This window comes from Polypterus senegalus, chromosome 6 (genome assembly GCF_016835505.1).
Source record: "Polypterus senegalus isolate Bchr_013 chromosome 6, ASM1683550v1, whole genome shotgun sequence".
NCBI lineage: Eukaryota > Metazoa > Chordata > Cladistia > Polypteriformes > Polypteridae > Polypterus > Polypterus senegalus.
This window is the reverse complement of record NC_053159.1, coordinates 152,670,863-152,692,151: the sequence shown is the minus strand read 5'-3', so window position 1 is coordinate 152,692,151 and position 21,289 is coordinate 152,670,863. Positions and strand designations below refer to the sequence as shown.

The 21,289-nt window shown below is 39.8% G+C and overlaps 2 protein-coding genes across 8 annotated transcripts in view; both read right to left on the bottom strand.

The window, feature by feature from the left end:
* The window catches only part of LOC120531720 (ciliogenesis associated TTC17 interacting protein), an 80,399-nt gene extending 72,996 nt beyond the window's left edge, over positions 1–7,403 (bottom strand). For 6 of the 7 annotated variants that reach the window (XR_005634146.1, XR_005634142.1, XR_005634145.1 and 3 more), the window contains exon 1: positions 6,218–7,403. The gene's annotated coding sequence lies outside the window, so the exon portion shown is untranslated. The remainder of the gene's footprint in view (positions 1–6,217) is intronic. The other variant, XR_005634147.1, reaches the window with a different exon arrangement.
* Positions 7,404–19,515: 12,112 nt separating this feature from the next.
* pnkd (PNKD metallo-beta-lactamase domain containing) overlaps positions 19,516–21,289 on the bottom strand; it is a 62,415-nt gene continuing 60,641 nt past the window's right edge. Inside the window, exon 9 of the mRNA XM_039757388.1 lies at positions 19,516–20,981. Within this exon, the coding sequence (XP_039613322.1) occupies positions 20,808–20,981 (174 nt within the window). The 3' untranslated portion in view covers positions 19,516–20,807. The remainder of the gene's footprint in view (positions 20,982–21,289) is intronic.

Genomic DNA, 21,289 nt, shown 5'->3' with positions numbered 1-21,289 from the left:
AGTTTGATTCGGGTCAGGGTTCACTCATTTTTGCACCTACACAATTTCTGCTTACTGTGTGCATTATGGCATACACATTTTTTTTTAAAAACACTCAAAGTGGTGAGTAAATATACTTTATTTAAAATTGGAAAGAGAAAATTCTGATTAAATATCCTAAATTATGCAATGCAATGGGCATAACTGATACAGAATATATATATATAGGACTTCTAGCAGAACTGGTAATGCAGCGATTTGAAAACGTGCCTCTATCTCAGTTCACACCCAAAATTTGGATACGCTATGTAGACGACACATTCGTCATAATAAAAAATGATCAGCTGAATGAATTCTACAAGCACATCAACTCAATATTCCCGGCAATCCAATTCACAATGGAGAAAGAAATTAACCGACACATCAGCTTCCTGGACATCTACATTGAAAGAAATAATGACGCCACCCTGACTACTAGTGTTTATCGTAAAGAATGCTCCGCAGACAAGATATTGCACTTCGCCAGCAACCACCCGGTATCTCATAAACGGAGCTGTGTTAAAACTCTATTCAGAAGAGTCCACACCCATTGTAATACGAAGGAAACAAAAAAGAAAGAGAGACGCTATCTCTTCCACCTTTTCACTTCAAACGGATACTCAAAAACATTCATAAATCGAAGCCTACACAGAAGACGCCAAAAAACTCAACAAACAATTGACTTGAATCAGAACCCCCACCCAACCTGGCACTCACTCCCTTATCACCAGAATGTGTCTGAAGGTGCAGCACACATCCTGGCCAAGTCAGGTGTCAGAATAGCACACAAACCCACGAACAATCTACGCACGGTCCTCTTTAATGCTAAAAACAAGAAATCGAGAGCAGAAACACGAAACGCAGTGTACAAAATTCCATGCAGTTTGTGCTCAGCGGTATACATTGGAGAAACTTCAAAAAGAATCGCAACACGTATACAGGAACACCGCAACGCCGTCAGAAGAAAGGACTCACTATCATTGATCTATACGCATACTAAATCAACAGGACATACATTTAATTGGGACGATGTATAAGTAAAATTTAAAGCCAATAATAAAAGTGCTAGAGAGCTGGCTGAATCCTGGTCATCAAATGAGAACGCCATCAACAGACACTTGGACATAAATCCAGCATATGCAAATTTAAGAAGAACTTATTCATAATAAACAAGACTTTACACCCAATAATTTTTACACCCAATTTTTTTAACGAGTGCCCTGTTTGTGCTGCTAATTAACTTCTTGTGAATTCATTTTAATTGAATTGCTTTTTTAAGATTTGTTCCTCTGAATTGCTTCATTTCTTTCCTTAAATTGCACCCAACCAGAAATGACATGTGAAGTGAGGGAGCCAACAGAAGACCAACTAAGTCAGGGCCTCAAACTCCAACCAATTTCACTCCAACCAGTTACTTAGTTAGGCGCGGAGTTTCGTTGTTAGTTAAACCCGTTCTTTAATTCCGTGGCTTGTTGCTGCTCTCGTGGTGCATTAGCAGACATTTCTGAAATTGTTGATTTTCTCTTTCTAAGAGCACTGGGGACCTGAGCAGATCGACATTCCTGAGACCTTCGCCTTTCTTTATTTTCAGATATTGTATGATGGTCACCAGTTGTTTTGGTTCATTTTGTATCTCATTATTGTTTGGCTGCTATTTAAGAAAAAAGAAACAATTGAGGGGTCTGAGTCTTCAATAGCAATGAAATGAATTCAAAAGAAGTGAATTAGGAGCAAAAACAGGTCACTCATTAAGAAAAGGGTTAGAATGAAAATCTGCATCCACAGTGGTCATCTAGGACCGGAGTTGGTGGCGCCTGGTTTAGGTGAAAAGCTGCAATGTGGAAGAATTGTACATCTAGGCCAGTATGTGTCCTCTAAGAAAGAATTCTTAAAAGACCTACAATAGAATAACTAAATTTCCCAAAACCTCAAAAATGTTTTTACTGAATTGATTAAAATTTGGTGATGTTATAGAAAAAAGAAACTACCTAGTTTATAGGTACATTTTTTGTTTGTCGATATTTATTAATATTATGTTAGCTTACATGCTCTGTGCAGCACTGACAGGGGGCTTTATGCAAACAGAGGGAGAAGCAGAAGTGATTGACAGCTGCAGTAGCCAATACGGTGTATGGACAACTTAAGAAGAGTTAGTGTCCTGGACAGTAAAATCCTGATGTAACAGAGTTTACCACATACTACAAGGTGTGAAATGGGAAAGAGAGAGTTTGGCAAAGTTAGAAAGCTCTATAAAGCTCGAGTGCTGGTGTCTGTGAGCTTTGGTGTTGCTTCACTAGAAGCAAAAAGGCAGGGAGATAAAACTAGTGGTGAAAGTGGATCCAAGACAAGGGAATAGATGGTGTAAGTTTAAACATAACAGGTCCCCCACGAGCTACTCCATTGTAATATATTTTGCATCTACAGACCGTGAAAGGAGCTCTGAAATTGTTTACCTTTACATGCGATTCTGCTTACTTTGAATGGAGATGACTCCCCAATGCTCTCCAACATTCTTTACATATACATTTGCATCTGCCAACTTTAAATGATCATTTAAGAACCCTCCAAAACACAATACCAGCAGATATTTTCTTCCACTTCAAGCACTAGAGGAAACAACCCCAAAAGTAAAAACATTCAATTCATTACATGAACTGCCTAAATGTGCAGCCTGTAAAAGTCATTGCTGTTTGCAATGAGTTAAAGAAAAATGTTATTGCAAAAAAAAAATGCAAGCTTGAATGTACAACTGATGAAAAACACAGAAAGAAATACCTGAGTGAATGATGTAAACAAGTGAAAATCGTAAACATCTAATAATGATAATACATACTCCAGTTTACATTATTCCTACTGATTACCTGTTTCAACTCAATAAGACGCATTTTCCTATAAAACTGCTTTCTGTAATGACCATCAACAAAAACCAAGTCACTAGGAAATTGATCTAATACAAGAATGTTTTACTCATGTGTATAGCGTGTTGAAAGGTAAGTAACTCCAGAGACCTAATAATATTATTATTACATTTTTTTAGACTGATGCCTTTATCCAAGGCAACATGCTATATTTGAGAAACAATTTGTTTCATTTAATTTGTTTTTCCAGTTGGAGCATAGGCAGGTGAAGTGACTGGTTCATGGTCACGCAGTGTCAGTACTGGGATTTGGACCCACAACCTCATTTGAAGTCCTAGGGTCAGAGCCTTAATCATTACACCACACTGCCTGATAACAATAATTATAAATATCAGCCTTTGGTAAAGCGGTTCTTTTAAGCAGTTTCACATTCAGTGAATCATTATAACTCCTTTGATTTATTTAATTAGATGGATTTTTTTCCTCTACTCTCATTCGGCTTTCGGAAATGCTGAGCAGTGTGATTTTTATATTTGTAAGACATTTACAAATAGTTGTATTTTTACTTTCTAAATTGTCCCTAGTGTGTGTGTGCCCTGCGGTGGGCTGGCAACCTGCCCTTAGTTTGCTCCTGCCTTGCGCCCTGTGTTGGCTGGGATTGGCTCTAGCAGACCCCTGTGACCCTATTCGGATATAGCGGGTTGGATAATGGATGGATGGATGGATGTATTTTTAATATAGCTATAAATGCTTAACTCTTGTTAGTCACTTTCCTGTTTAATATCCCTTTTTTGGTGTAGTTTGCTACCTATACTTTACCCTAATACAGTAGAGTCTCGCTTATCCGACACAAATGGGCCGGCAGAACGTCGGATAAGCGAAAATGTCAGATAATGGAAGGTGTTAAGAAGAAGCCTATTAAACGTCAAACTATGTTATAATTTTACACATTATGAACCTAATACAGTGGCTCGGTTCACGATCATCTCTGAACACGTACAAATCAGGTTATGACCAAAAAGTACGCCAAACTTTTCCCTCTGTTCAGGACCACACACTGGGTATAGGAACAAGCCAGTTTCCCTTTCGGTTTGTGCGCGCCGATGATTTCCGCACGTGTTCAGTCTCTCCCTGTGCATTCCCTGTGCAGTGAGAGAGAGCGAGGACACAGACAGACACACACACAAGCGCGAGAGAGAGACACAGACACACGCACGCACACGAGGGAGACACACAGATAGGGCTGGCCGCATAATCCACTGTAATCATGTTTTACAACAAAACAACTGAAAAATTTAACTGAAAAAATGAACTTAGCAACAAAAAATAGACAAAGCTCAAGCTCGCAACTTGCAGTTCTTGTTGCCGACTTATGCTTTTTTTTTGCAGTGGGACGTCGGATAATACGGAATGTTGGATAAGCGAAGGTTGGATAAGCGAGACTCTACTGTAATGACAAAGACCAGACATTCAGCCAAATGACATTGAATGCTGAAAGGCCCAGAACTACTTCAGCATCTGATACACTGACACGCTCATTAATAAATATCATACCATGTTTTAAGCCCGCTTAATCCTGAGCAGGGTCACAGGGGGCTGGAGCCTATCTAAGCAAGCATAGGGCATAGGGTACCAGTTCATCGCATGGGAATACACTCACACACACACTTGGACCAATTTACCATTGCCAAACCAGCTAATCTGTAAGGCTTTGGACTGTGGGAGGAAACCCACACAGACGCGGGGAGAGCATGCAAACTCCATGCAGGGAGAACCCAGAACACAAACCCTGGTCTCCTTACTGTTAGGCAGCAGCACCACCTTTGCCCTCACTGTGCCACCCTCATTAATAAATAAGCAGAACACTTGAAAAAAACAAATAAAATCATCATGATGAAGAAAATCTTAAAAACCAGGTAAAAATGTTTCTCCTGTAAAAAAAAAAAAATGAAATGCTTGTGCCATTCCAATAGAAATGTACTGTTTGACCCTAGAACATAGAAACTGGGGAAAAATAGCTTGTTTTTAATTAGGCTACAAGTCCAATTAAAACAGAAGGTGGCTGAAACAAAAACCTGAAGCTACATGGAGTCCTCAGGACTGAGTTTGAAAACCACTGAAACAGTGGTGGCCAAGTTTAACAACTGTGGCTGTACCATTTTGTTCCCCCAGCTTCCCATTTGGTTATTTATTTTTCTCTGTAATTGATCTCATTGTTTTATTAGCTAGTCTTAAAATTTTTTCTCTTATCCCGTACTCAAGAAACCATAATAGTGTGAGTTAAACATTTATAATATACATAGAAATATTGACATTTTTGCCATGGCGTTTAATTTGCTTTTTTCAATGAGAATTAACAAACTGAGCAGACAGAGGTTGAAACAACACTGAATGCTGAGAAGCCACATCTCCCTCAGTGTAGACCACTAGGTACTTATTAGTAAGTAACAGCTTAAATAATGAGAACCCTGGAAAAGGGGAATGAAAAGCACATGATGGTGATGGTAAAAGTCTTAAAGACCAAGATAAACAACACCAAATTATCCCAAAGTAACATGCATAAATGCTTGCTACATTCCAATTGAAATTTAAAAAAAAATGCAAAATGTATGCATTTACACCAAAACAGAGAAACTGTTAAATAACAGTTTTTTTTTTTTTTATTAAAGTGACATTCCATACAAAGCGCACACAGTTGGAGACGAAAATCTGCAGCCACAGAGGGCTCCCCAGAACTGAATGATGGGGTCCACCGATCAAGACACAATCCAATTGTATCCTGCCTAGCAAGAGCTATCAAGAAATGGCGGTGCAAGGTGCTCTTTCATTTTACTCTACGTATGCACCCGAGTTTCACTAGAGATTATATTTTCCACTCTGGCCGTGGGAGATCGGAGCCTGGCATCATCATGCGCCTAGCAGGAACCAACTTGGGACGGGGTGCCCTTCCATCGAGAGGCCCATTCAAGCATCGAATGACGTTACGAGTCGCGAATAAACAGGTTTTACATATGGAGAAAGAAAACCAAAGTAACCCACGCAAAACCCACTTGCACACGCGGAGAACGTATAAAATCCACAGAGAATGAGCCCGGGCCAGTATTGGAACCCAGTGCCCCCAAGGAGAACAGTAACAAGGATTCAAGTGCACCGCCTTCGATTTAAAAGTTTAAAAAAGCAGAATTTTAGTATTTCGGTGCTCTGCGTAAGACGGTTTAAACACTACTATTGTTTAAGACGCCTTCGCATCTGCAGCAGACATTAAGAGTGAAACGCAAAGTGCCATTTCTGCGCTGCTTTCCGGCGGTTTGAAGTGAAGAGGCGAGATTTACATGATTTACCTTCACCGGCCGGTGTCTACGGTAAGTCGGGCTTCACCAAGCGCTCACGCGCCTACTTCCTGGCCTGCCAGTCCCGGCTTGGAGCGCGACCCGGTGTTGCTATGACAACGAACGCCTTTCGTCAACGTCACCTGCCACTTCCTGGATTGGCAGGCGAAGGACGCGCTTTGTGAGTCCATCAATTTTTCAACGCCGTTGAATGCAGTCAGGGTCAACAAAGACGTTGTTGTTGTTTGTTTCGTTTTTGCATTTTACAAGGTTCATTTTTTAGCATTAGGAATATTTCACTGTTATGTCTACTTTTGGATGTAATGCATCACTTTCTTGGCTTAGAGGTAACGTGTAAGGCAAGTGTGGCATGGTGGCAGAGCCAGCTCCAGCATTTTTGTTGTAAATGGCACCCTACCACCTCTTTTGCTTTGAGTGGAATCATCATCATCATCATTCATCATCGCTAGACCTGTACATAGAAAACTGGAGACACAAGAGCGGAGTCGGAACTGGGGAGAACGAAATGTGCAGGGTGTGGATACAAAACAGTGAATGTACAATTGTAGATTGTCAAGGGGGACGTTTGATTTCTTATGGCAATGCTTTGTGCCTTAAGGTTATCATTTCAGAACACACTTCGGTATTGGGCTGTATCAGCAGGTTTTGTTTTATTCATTTTTTTAATTTTTCATTTAACATTCCTCCAAGGAAAAACAATGCATCAAGTAACTCTATTACCACTTAAACCTGAAGTGTATTTTGTAGCCTGTTACAGTTTTTAAACTGCCAGCCTAACAGGTGCTTTACTACTTACTGTATGATGGTGACCATCTGATATACTCTTACCAAGGTAGCCTCACCAACAAACTTTATCTTCACTGACATATAAAAATAATGCATTGGAACTATCCAATCTATGCACAACCTTGGAGAATTTTTCCAGTGACAGATGGACTATGGGGAACTATTTTAGCTTGGCAAGAGTGAATGTCTTAGATCAGGGGTCACCAAGTCCAGTCCCGGAGGACCACCGTGGCTGCACGTTTTCATTCTAACCCTTTTTTAATTGAGTGCCCTGTTTGTGCTATTAATTACTTTCTTGTAAATTAATTTTAATTGCATTGCTATTTTAAGACTTGTTCACCTGAATTTCTTCATTGTTCCTCAGAATTGCTTCATTCCTTAAATGGCATCCAAACAGAAATGAAATGTGAAGTGAGTGAGCCAACAGAAGACCCAACTAAGTCAGGGCCTCAAACTCCAACCAATTTCACTCCAACCAGCTGCTTAATGAGGTGCTGATTCCTGTTGTTAATTAAACCAATTCTTTAATTTCATGGCTTGTTGCTGCTCTCGTGGTGCATTAGCAGACATTTCCGAAATTGTTGATTTTCTCTTTCTAAGAGTTTTGGGGACCTGAGCAGGTCGACATTCATGAGACCTTCGTCTTTCTTTATGTTCAGATACCGTATGATGGACACCAATTGTTTTGGCTTATTTTGTATCTCGTTATTGTTTGGCTGCTAATTAAAGAAAAAGAAACAATTAAGAGTTCTGAGTCTTCAAGAGCAAATTAATTAAAATTAATTCAAAAGACGTTAATTAGCAGCAAAAGCAGGTCACTCATTCTGAAAAGGGTTAGAATGAAAACCTGCAAAACACAGTGGTCCTCCATGACTGGAGTTGGCGACCGTTGTCTTAGATGGTGGTGAACAACAGAGAACAACATTAACTACATTTTAACACAAGTTTTAATTTGAGCCCATTTAGGAGATGATTATAGTTTCAATTAAATTGGCCATTAGCAATGTAGCAAAGAGCAGTAGACTTGTTACCATTTTGATCGTTAAATTTTATTTTTCCGTGTCTGTGTCTCTTATGCTAAGTCAGTTTGGGTATTATTATTATTATTATTATTATGTTGTAGGTTATGACTTGGGAACTGGACAGTTATAATGAGTCCAAGTGTTTATACCTAGATCACCTAAATGGTGTGGTGACACAGTGGTTAAGTGCTGCTGCATCACAGATTCAGAACTAGATTAAGTCCAAACATTTCATAAGTTTGTACTTTATTATTTGGTGTGTGTGTTTTGTACAGTTAAACCAGGTTCCAAAGCCAGAAGATGTGCATGATGTATTAAATTGGCATTATGTGAATGAGTACAATACAATACAATACAGTTTATTTTTGTATAGCCCAAAATCACACAAGAAGTGCCGCAATGGGCTTTAACAGGCCCTGCCTCTTGACAGCCCCCCAGCCTTGACTCTCTAAGAAGACAAGGAAAAACTCACAAAAAATAACCTAGTAGGGAAAAAATGGAAGAAACCTTGGGAAAGGCAGTTCAAAAAGAGAGACCCCTTTCCAGGTAGGTTGGGCGTGCAGTGGGTGTCAAAAGAAGGGGGTCAATACAATACAATACACAGAACAAATCCTCAATACAGCATAAAAATAAAAATTTTAGAAGTACAGAGCAGAATTTAACAGTAGATGATATCACATAATAAGATTTGGATTTGTTTAAAGTCCTGGAGACCTCATCCATTAAGCTGCCTCCCTCATTTGGCCATTCCACGGCTAAAACAGTGCTCGGCCAGCCAATCCGATGAAAGGACCCCTCTTTCCCATGATTCCTGCAATCCTCCATCAGGGACGACTTTACCACAGGCAGGCAAACAACTTGGCAGGTGGGCCATGGCACCAAGTGCCACATTTGAGTACCGAGATGAGAAACTTAGGTGAGGGTTAGTATTCAATTCTAACTGTCATGTTACTTATGTTTTAGTGCTAGTGACTAACAACAGAGATGCAGTCTGTACAGTTAATCAGCAGCTCTAGTCAGGATATGCTAAACTGAAGTAGTGAGTCTTCAGCCGGGATTTAAAGGCTGAGACCGAAGGGGCATCTCTTATAGAAGCAGGCAGACCATTCCACAATTTAGGGGCCCTGTAACTAAAAGCTCGACCTCACACTGTTATTTTATTAATCCTTGGAATCCTAAACAGACCGGCATCTTGAGATCTTAATGTGCGCTCAGGTTTGTAAGTCATGATAAGTTCAGACAAGTAAGCCGGACCTTGGCCATTTAATGCTTTATATGTTAAAAGGAGGATTTTGAAATCTGCCCTAAACTTAACCGGGAGCCAGTGTAAGAATTTAAGAACTGGGGTTATGTGTTCATATTTTCTTGTTCTTGTACTAATTCTTGCAGCCGCATTTTGGATTAACTGGAGGCTGTATAGAGAACAGTTTGAACAGCCAGTGAACACCGCATTGCAGTAGTCAATCCTACTAGAGATAAATGCATGAATTAATTTCTCAGAATCCTGTTTATTTAGAAAGCGCCTTAATTTCCTAACATTTTTAAGATGGAAGAAACATGTTTTGGACAACTTTGTAATATGCACTTTAAATGACACTCTAGTGTCAAAAATAACTCCTAGATTGCAGGCTGATTCAGTAAAATTAATTGGGATTCCAACTGAGTTAAATGTTGACAGAATATTGTTGTGATCAGCGTCATTCCCTGCAACAATTAACATCTCCGTTTTATCTGTATTTAAAGACAAGTAGATCTCATTCATCCACTCCTTTAATTCACTAACACAACTAATTAAAGACAACATCGGAGAAACTTCATTTGATTTAAATGAAAGGTATAACTGGGTGTCATCTGCATACAAGTGAAAATTAACATTATGTTTCCTAATGAGAGATCCCAGTGGAAGCATGTAAAGTGAAAACAGTAAAGGTCCCAGTACTGAGCCCTGCGGGACACCATATTGAACTTCTGTGTATAATGATGGAGTACTGTCAGCACATTTCTGTACATGTTGGAATCGATTTGATAAATAAGAACTAAACCAAGCGAGCACCGTGCCTGTAAACCCAACATCATTCTTTAGCCTGTGCAGTAAAATAGAATGGTCAATGGTTTCAAATGCTGCACTTAAGTCTAACAACATAATTACAGTGGAGTTTCCTTCATCAGAGGATATCAGAATGTCATTTACAACCCGCGTTAGTGCCGTTTCTGTACTATAGGGACCAGTGCTGAAACTAAACTGGAATTTCTCAAATAAATTGTAATGCGTAAGGTGTGACTGAAGCTGACTGGCGACTACTTTTTCTAGTATTTTAGAGAGAGACGATAAATTTGAAATAGGCCTATAATTATTTAGTATGTGTGGGTCAAGATCTGACTTTTTAAGTAATGGTTTAATGACTGACACTTTTAGTGCATCAGGTACTGTGCCAAGCAATAATGAACTAGTGATAATGTTTAGAATAGATTAGAATAGGCGCTTGCAGGAACATCCATTGCACTTTTTGCTAGTTTTGTTGGCACTGGATCTAGGGAACAAGTAGGCGGCTTCATTTTAGAAATTAAGTCTGAGTTGAGTTTGTCCAGAGCTGACTGAACTAGCATCTAATCCATGCTTGGTTCCTCCTTTGTCTTCATTACATCTTGCCTGGATTAAGAGGATGCAATAATAGGTGGGCGGATTCAGAGGATGAATAAATGAGTGAATAAAACTCGCCTGATGCAAGTGTGTATGTGTGTGTATATGAATGTGTGTGTATGTGCATCTGGGCACTGCAGTGGACAGGCATCCCACCCATTGTTGATTCCTACCTTGAGTCTGTATCTCTTTTTATACACCCTATAATGAAACAAGAAGGCTTTCTAGCAGCCACACCACCTGCACTTCTGAACAGGTAATCCACATGAAGCTAAGCATGTTTTGGCCTGGGTATCACTTGAATGGGAGACCAACCAGGAAAGCTTAGATTGCTGCTCGAAGAGATGTTTGGTGAGGTCAAGAGTGGACACTTTCTGTGGTCATGGTGTGGATCTCAATGCCCCAGTGCAGTGAGAGGGACGTTGTGCTGAACAAATGTTGCCGTCCTTTGGATCAGAAGCAAAAGTAATGTCAATGTTTTCCAATGTTCTAGCTAAATTGTCCTCCAGAGCCTGGTCAATCTGGCCAAATAATTATCTGTAGTCTCTAAATGGCTCTCTATATCACAACTCCACCACCTAATAACTAATAGCAGTCTGGTGAGCATACTGGCACAAAAATGGCTCCTGCCACACCATCCCTGTGAGAACATGGTACACATTGGTGTGGTGGGTTTTGGTGGGTTCCCCACTTTCTATGTTAAGAACTTTAAGTGCTATATACAGTAAATGTAATTAATTAATTATTTTGTCTACTAGCACATCCTTTGTTCACATTTACCAGGTTCCTTCCAGATTTACATTTATTTTTGTGTTTTTCCTAAACACAGTGAATTCCAGCCGGCCTACCTCCATGTCACCTGGACCATTCCAATATGGGTTCTTCTCTCATCTTTTTAAATCATGTCACCCGGTGATTTTCTTTCTGCAGAACTCCAATTTTCTTCTTATACGGTAACTGCCAATCTTTCTGCTGTGTTTTTGTTCTCCTTCCACTGCTGTACATGCAGACTATAATTTTCACTCTTATTACAGATTTTACTAGATGGTGACCTTGAATGCCTCATGTTCTTCACTGTCGCTGTAACATTTGCAGCATAGTTTTCCTTACCGTTTCTCATGTCACGCCTGCTGCTACTGCTTCTTCTTGCACCCTGTCTTTTGGACATCATCAATGTACGTTTCATTGCTTTCTTTGGCAGCTGTGCAGATCCTTTGTATTCACCACCACTTGCCTTTACTTGCAGCCTGCCTTTAACCGGCATGATTGCGTCACCATGCTAAGAACTCTTGTTGGCTGTCTGTCAACTCTTTTGATCACTTCAAGTGTTGTTGCCACCATTTCATTAATCTTACTCTCTGTCACTGTTTCTTTTTTTTTTTTGGTAGCAGCCCTAAAGCTGACTGGGCTTAATTAATCAGTCAGTAGTGTCAGCAATCAAGTTAGGCCTTATTGGCAAGCACTGCTGGCTCACAGATTGAAGGCTTAGTGGTTTAATATCTGACCTTGGGCAACCTGTGCACACCCAAAGGGCATTAGTGTTCGTTTAATCAGGGACTGGACCCGCTTTTTAGAGATAGTGAAGGTGTGCCTTAAAATCAGTGGCTACTCTGGAATGAAAATGATGGTTTGATCACACAATATTCACACAAGGAAGTTTGATTATACAGTCATGCCATGCAGATATTACACTAAACTGAACCATATGCAGACAACCAGTAAACCTCCTGTAAGGAAGGGAGGGAGAAGCACTGCTGCTGGCACCAGCGATAATAAAGTGTCAATAGAATGAGAGTAAAAAAGCATCCAAAAAAGGATGAGTTGTATGCTATAGCTCTGGCGTACATGCATTTTCTTTGTTATTTTTCAATGAATTATTTTTTGTTGTATGTGTTAACAAAAAATTCTTATATTAATTATGTATGAGGTTAGTTTGGTTGTGTCCATTTTTTGTAAATTTTGATCCTTGTGTCCTGTAGATTAAGCTTAGGGAGTTGGTACTGCAGGTTGAGAAGCACCCCAGTGTTATTTACAGGGATGTTCCACCTAAAAATGATATTGTTTTATATGAATTACCTCATATACACTCACCTAAAGGATTATTAGGAACACCTGTTCAATTTCTCATTAATGCAATTATCTAATCAACCAATCACATGGCAGTTGCTTCAATGCATTTAGGGGTGTGGTCCCGGTCAAGACAATCTCCTGAACTCCAAACTGAATGTCAGAATGGGAAAGAAAGGTGATTTAAGCAATTTTGAGCGTGGCATGGTTGTTGGTGCCAGATGGGCCGGTCTGAGTATTTCACAAGCTGCTCAGTTACTGGGATTTTCACGCACAACCATTTCTAGGGTTTACAAAGAATGGTGTAAAAAGGGAAAAACATCCAGTATGCGGCAGTCCTGTGGGCGAAAATGCCTTGTTGATGCTAGAGGTCAGAGGAGAATGGGCCGACTGATTCAAGCTGATAGAAGAGCAACTTTGAGTGAAATAACCACTCGTTACAACCGAGGTATGCAGCAAAGCATTTGTGAAGCCACAACACGCACAACCTTGAGGCGGATGGGCTACAACAGCAGAAGACCCCACCGGGTACCACTCATCTCCATTACGAATAGGAAAAAGAGGCTACAATTTGCACGAGCTCACCAAAATTGGACAGTTGAAGACTGGAAAAATGTTGCCTGCTCTGATGAGTCTCGATTTCTGTTGAGACATTCAAATGGTAGAGTCAGAATTTGGCGTAAACAGAATGAGAACATGGATCCATCATGCTTTGTTACCAATGTGCAGGCTGGTGGTGGTGGTGTAATGGTGTGGGCGATGTTTTCTTGGCACACTTTAGGCCCCTTAGTGCCAATTGGGCATCGTTCAAATGCCACGGGCTACCTGAGCATTGTTTCTGACCATGTCCATCCCTTCATGACCACCATGTACCCATCCTCTGATGGCTACTTCCAGCAGGATAATGAACCATGTCACAAAGCTTGAATCATTTCAAATTGGTTTCTTGAACATGACAATGAGTTCACTGTACTAAAATGGCCCCCACAGTCACCAGATCTCAACCCAATAGAGCATCTTTGGGATGTGGTGGAACGGGAGCTTCATGCCCTGGATGTGCATCCCACAAATCTCCATCAACTGCAAGATGCTATCCTATCAATATGGGCCAACATTTCTAAAGAATGCTTTCAGCACCTTGTTGAATCAATGCCACGTAGAATTAAGGCAGTCCTGAAGACGAAAGGGGGTCAAACACCGTATTAGTATGGTGTTCCTAATAATCCTTTAGGTGAGTGTAGTTTGTAGTTATGGCCGAAAAAAAAATGTAATCTCATGTTTCCATTTAGAACAACAATAAGTTGCTGATATAATGTACATGTATGGTGATGAACGCTGGACAACGGCAAACAATATAAAAACATCCATGAAAAAATGTCACATTTCTCATGTTGCCAAGTCATTCAGTCATGTGCACATCTCAAACACATGTACTGTACATGTATATTTACTAAAATATTGTTAAATTCACTTCTGGAAAACACTTTCATGAGTGAAAGTGAAACATTCTCAGATGCATCCAAGCATTCAAACTGAAGACCCGCCTCCCCACTTCATTCATTGGTCAGAAGTCCAGTCCAGTAACAGCTTATTCATTGGCTAATATTTCACTTCACTTCAAAAAGCATACACTGAGAGACATGTAAAACTAAAGATTAAAAGTTAAAGAAAAGTGAAAATGTGATCAGCAAGGGAACATGCGTCAGACTTGTACATATTCAAGTTACTTCAACAAGAAGGTTACTTCACTAATGCAGTTCCACAGACTCCTGGCCAGTGACGGATTTAGGTATTGATGACAAGTCATCAAAGTCATACTGACTACCCGCTGTGGACACCGAGGAGCACAGTCCCCTGTTACTGCCTGGGGCTCCAAATGAGTTTTGACTGGCACTGCTCTTGCTAAACAGTCCCGTAGTACTCCATTTGTGGATATGAATATAAATGTAACAACGGCAGGCAAGTTTGCAATTCCAATGCTACTGATCGCGTTCCATTTTTGTAAACAAGGGCATTTTGGGAAAGTTGTGAGCATACGACTGGATGACTTGACATGTGGACACGAGTAACGTGAGATTTGTTTAATGGAGTTTTTGATATTGTTTTCCATTGGCACTCAGTGGTCACCATAGACACCTATTCTGTCAGAAACATTGTTCTCTCAGTCCCACATTGAAACATGAGATTAAAATCTGTTCTCTACCATCTCTACAAGCTACTACAAGGGGCAACTAACATATAAAAAATATTTTTGGCTGGAGTATTCCTTTAAGATGGAGGATTCCTTCTAATGCCTGCTCTTTGGTTTTGCTTTTCTATTCCTTGGTTATCGTCTTCTTGCTTTTGTTTTAAGGTAGTATTATTTATTTATTTTGTTGATTGATCCAAATCATTTCCATTTCCTTTATTCATGAATCCTGCCTATTTTTTCATTTATGTAAATTGACTTTTGAATCGTAAAACTGTCAAAGGATCTTGTCTTATTTTCTTGGGCCAGAGGGTTTTCCAGTTTCCCTCCCTCCCTTTGTGGATATTTTCTTGATTTTTCAAGCCATCATAGATAGATGTGAAAAGCACTATATAATTAATAGATAGATAGATAGGAAAGGCACTATATAATAGATAGATAGTTTTTTGGCTGCACTCTATTTGTACACAGAAAAAAATGGTCAAAAATAAAAATGAAATTGAGGATATTGAAGAACAAACTTAAAAAGGTGTATGAACTGTTACAATTACTTGTGTGTCATGTAAAGAAACAAGAAATCTTTTATTCAAAACATATTCTGGAAGGGTTTTCACATGATGTAATTTATGGCCTTCAAACAATGAGTGTAAAACATTGTATTGGTCATCACAGAGCTGTAGAAGATGTGAAGGCAGTCTCCTACGGTTCCACTAAGTTATGAGAGCAGCCCAACATGTCACCGAGTTGGACCCCCACTTATTGTTTGCAATACACCACCTTCACAGCCACTTTCTGAAAACTGACCAGGCGCAGGGGCTCTTTGGTGTGGAAAAAGTCAATAACCAGTTCCTTGGTTTTGCTGATTTTACATTGCAAGCAATTCTTTCTACACTAAGAAACAAAATTCACTACTTATCTCCTATTTTCTGTCTCATCCCTCATATCAATACACCCCAGAAGTACATAATCATCAGAAAAACAGTCCTGCAGACACTGAAAGAACATGCAGGTCTAACTTCTGAAGCTGTGAAGCTGACCACTGTGCCACTTGCTCATTATGATGTAACACTACACTGTACACTGAGGGCTGCAGTATGAGGTGAGGCGTTTGCTTTTAGTCAGGATATGATCATATTCAAGGAACTATTCATCTGGGGGATGGCCAGATTTGTAGATGTAGAGTGCGCCATTTGATGAAATTAGATCTTTGTTGTCACACACACTGCAATAGCATAGTGAAATGTTTGTGCCATAGTTGCAGGGAAGTTTTTACTGGCATGTGATAATCACATACCTTGAAATAGTTTGATCAGGGGGCATCGAGTAGTCATACGGAGGATAAACCAAGTTCAGTGAGAGGGACACAGAGAAGATGGTACTAAAATAAACAGTTCTTTATTAAAAACAAGGCAAAATCAAACATTATCCAAAAATCTAAAGTGAAAGTGAGTGAAAAGAATCACACTAGCAAGTTCAATCAATCATCACAGCTCTCAGGTGTATGAATGATGATGAAGAAATAAACAGACACAAAACCCAGTGTCTCAAGTCGCTTTCCCTTCTCCCTTGTCCAGGCTCCTCAATGGGTCTCCAAGAGCATTCCAAGTCAAAAACAAAAACACAACCAAAATCCCAGGTCTTCTCCCTTCTTGCATTTCTTAAGTTGCTCAAGGGACCTAAACACTTCTAAAAAGAAAAGTTAACCAAACGAAATCCGTGTCCCAGCTCACCGCATCCTCTCCACTTCTCTGTGCTCTTGGGGACGGTCAAGCGTGAGTGCACCCCCTCCTGTCCTTATGCAGACTGCTCAGGAGTACAATGGGACACCGTCCACTAGCAACAGGCTAACTGCTGACCAAAAATGAAGACGATCTCAGAATCCACCTTTCCATTGTTATGCACCCCCAGATCCATTCCTCCAGTCTCACTGGGTGCCTCGCACCGTCCGATTACTTCGTTCCTCTTCATATGCTCTATGCACTGTAACCCAGAATGAAGCCAATGACTGCACCCCGGTAAGTAATCACACTCATCCCCCTCTCGGGCCCGTTTCTCTCACTTAAACGGCTTTGCTAACTTTTACTGTTTCTTGCAGCTCGGTACCTCGCACTGGGATACCTCACCATATCCGGGCGTGAAGACTCCTGTAGCTCTCCATGAGCTCCCGCCTGTACCGCCTTGGATGTGTGCCCGCCTGTGCAGCTGCCCTGCTGTTTCTCCCTCTAGCGGAGTTCTCATCGGCACTTTACAATGCTGAAGGTAAGCACCCCCGTATAACTATTTAAACCAAAAGTGAAAATCTGTTATTAGTTGAACACAGACGCACACAAGACCGTCACTATAGTGTGGATTTAACACAGGGCAATTATGATAGACAACTAAATAAGAGTATCAGAATAACTGCCTAATATACATAGTCTAACTACACCCAAACATGTTTTTATCTGCTCTCTATATGTAAAATCTTAAACCTAAAAGTGCAACAATTTTGTACAACAATTTTATGTGACTTTTTATGTCATGTTGTTTGTCACGCTTTAAAATCGAGCTTATTTTAAAACCTACATATATATTTTTGGTATTATTCTTTTCAGTATTTATCGAACTTTAATGTGACGCTGTTAGATTTTCAGATTCTTATTCCATTTTTAAATTATAAACTAAAATATCAAGAACTCGCGTCCAACGAGATGAGACTTTGCGGCAAGAGATTTAACCACACCCAGGGCTGGAAATAAAAGACAAAGAGTAGGTGACAAAAGACAGTGGCCGTACAGGCCTTTAAATGTTTTGACGCACAGTGCGAGATGCAGATCACACAGCACGGCAGCAACAGCAAGCCAGCAGCTGATCGGGCAAAAAAAAAAACTATTTGCTTCCCATTGTATCGGTGTTTAAGAGGGGGTTTCACACGAGCGACCACGTCTCCTTAGGGTGCGTTCAGCCTCCCTCTTCACAACACGAGTGGCAGAGACGCGAAGTGGCTGGCAAGGGATGTTGGCGAGCGGAGTGAGCAGGGCGTAAGCCCCCTATTTCACATATAACTTGCTGAAAAGCTCTATGCAGCATTTCCATTTTTATGGACCCCTGTCACATTTGGCTGGGCTGGAGTCCAAATTGCCCAGGGAGTACAATCAAGATGACTGGCATTCTTCACTCTTTCACAGAATAGTTCATTAGTCACATTTTCTTGCATCACATTGAGTCACAGCTTTCCCTGCAGCACCTGCCATGAAGATGCTGGTCCATCGCAGCTCCTGCTGGGGAAACTGGATTTGTAGTACTAATATCATCACGTGCTCAGAATGCATTCTTACTTGAATGTCCGACCAACATGTAACACGTCAATACTCCTCAGCACTGTGATATTTTAAAATACAGAAAGTCATTTATATCATAGAAAAAACAAATCAGCTTAACTGAAGCTCTCCTTGCCTCCTGTACTTAACACCACTTGGTCAGTTTTGCTGCCCAACGTTGTGAAAAACATTCTAGCAAATTTATACATAAAAACTAACAAGGGGCTGGGGAACAAGAGTGTGGTCAAGGCTGCGGACTGTTGTTGGGGAAAGCAATGAATGTTCAGTGAAAATGTGCAACTCAGCATGGGGCGTGGGGGTCATGTGAACTCAGTACAGCAGCCCGGGATCAAACTGGGGGCCAAGCATGGTGGTGAGAGCTCTACATTTTGATGCGTTCATCGTGCCTGCTTTTATTTCATTACAGGTGTGGTGCGCTGTGCAGTTTCGTAATGCAAATGCTGTGTTGGATGTTTTTCTGTATGAGTTCTCTGATTGCCCGCCATTAGAACACTCTAGACGAGAATAGGCCATTCAGTCCAACAAAGCTCACCAGTCTTATCCACTTATTTCTTCGAAAATGACATCAAGTCGAGTTTGAGTCCCTAAACTCCTTCTGTGTACCAACAATATTATCTGGCCTATTTAACTGGAGCAGCTCTTCTCCCTCTACAGTTTCTAAATCATTAAGTACCTCTTTAGTAGACCCTTCTATGGCTCAGAAAAATGCAAGTTTACAGCATTTGCTATTTCTCTGTCTGTACTTCTTAATTCCTCTTTACTATTTCTGATGCAATTCACCTACTCCTTGACTGTTCTTTTACTACTAAAATATTGAAAGTATCTCTTTGGGTCATCTTTCACCTTATCTGCTACTGTATATTCCACTCTACGTTCCTCCCTAATATCCTTTTTAATGGTTGCCATCATGTTCTCATACACCCTTCACTTTGGAGTTATTAGTCTTATACACCTTATAAAGCTGTTTCTTCTTCAACTATTTATTAACCTACTGCAGAGTTTTTTTGTTTTTAATTTCCTACTAATTCCAGATTTATGTATCTACCTGTCCTGCATTACATGTTAAACATTTTAAACCTGTGCCACTGCTCCTCCACTGTCTCTGACCTGTATGGTGTTAAATACTACCAAGATGTCTCTGCAAAATATGGCACTGCTAGACAAAACAAATTCACAACATGAAAACTAAAGAGAGTCAAAAAAGAAGGAGGACCTGTGGAGAATATAAAGAGGTAAAAGGTAAAGTTAAACTGTAGACACACAGGATTATTTCAGGATTTTATTCATTTGCCATTTTTAATTTCAAAAAAGTATACTTACTTGTCCCCACAATATCCCAGTGTAATTAGTACTATACATAACAAATATAAAATCAAATCTCTAGAAGAAATTTCCAGTTATACTAAAATTTGTTCACAGTAGTTTTCTTCACAGAAACAACATTGTGTTTAAACTTTCCAAGTAGAGAGGCCTAAAAACTGTAATATTGAAAAGAGAAAACTAAAATATCTGTTTCAAAACACAAGGCTACAGGAAAGAATAGTCCAGATTTTGGGGGAAATCACAAACCACCATCTCTCTACTCCATCACAAAAAAGATGCAAAGAATTCAAGGCAAGTCTTGTGGTTGGAAGATTCTTCTGAACTGAAAAGCAAGGAACGCGGCCTACTGCTTCAGAGCAGAACGTCACTCCCAGTGTGCGTCTTGTGAGCACCAACACGATCTGCTCACACAATTTTTTTTTTTTTTTAACTGTCTACGCTTTATTATCTTACTAGTTTTATGTTTTTTTTTTAAACTTTCTACGCTTTATTATCTTACTAAGACTTTATACATCATCACATGAAACACGGTTCTGCTATTTCCACCTCTGCTACTGACCACATTGTGCATTTAAAAACACTGAAAGTTGCATAAGAATAATTTGAGAAGTTTTACTTCTGTAGTCTTTAGGAAGCGATGATTACATTTTTTTTTGTTGTGCAGTGCATAGGTTTTATTATAAAATTTAATAGCTACATTTAAGTGCAGTTTCAAGTCTTGAAGTGCGTTAAAAAAAGAAAAATCATAATTCAGAGAAGTGCTTAAAGGCTAGTGTTAAGTAGCAGTTTTTTTTTTTTGTTTTGAAACTGTGGTGTAATTAAAACTTGAACTTGAGAAATTACTAATCCTTATGTACTGGTTAAAGAAATCACCTTACAGAGTTTGCTACTTTATTTTCTTGGAGGCTTGAATATGAACCATATTCAAACAAACATCCACAGTTTTCCTCCCACAGTACCATGATATTTTAAATAGGAAGACCATTTTCAGCTGTGAAAACAACAAGACAAAGAGAAGCTAAAAATGTTCTAAATGTCCTCCTCGCATTCGGTTCAAAAATCCCCCCGCAGAACAGTCTCAGCCTGCTCATTCTTTAGGCATGAATCCTCACCAAGTCAACGTGACAAAGAAGTCCACTTCAAATTCGTGCACAGGGACTTCCCATCAGCCTTTGAATCCCAAGCTTTTTCCCTTCCACAAAAGGTGCAACTGCAGCGCTGCGTAGGATAAGCACTATCTGCTTTTATAAACATCCTTTCTCCTGCGCACTTCCTCAAGAACTCTTGCTCTGAAGTGATTCCAGTCTTCCTCAAGCTCACGTCGAAGTCCCAAAGCTTGATGAAGGTCAGAGGAATGGCTGCGCAGGAATGGGTTGTACGCCTTCTCTTCTCGGATAGTTGATGGGCACTGCAAAAAACAAAAGATAAATAATGTAATATTAGAGATATAATGAAATGAAGCATGTAAATGTTTAAAAATAATGAAATATTAAAAAAATGTGCATTCAAATATTATAAAGCTTAAGGCTTGTGTGCCAGTAAATATACTCAAGTGTCTGCTCAACAAGCAACTAATGTCACCTATTAAGAAATGCCACATTCAAATATATATAATTAAATGTAACATTAGATATTCACACACACACAAAGTAAATATTCAGAGCCCTTCACCTTTTGCAGTCTTGTGCTACAGTCATTTCAATTAATTTTTTTCCC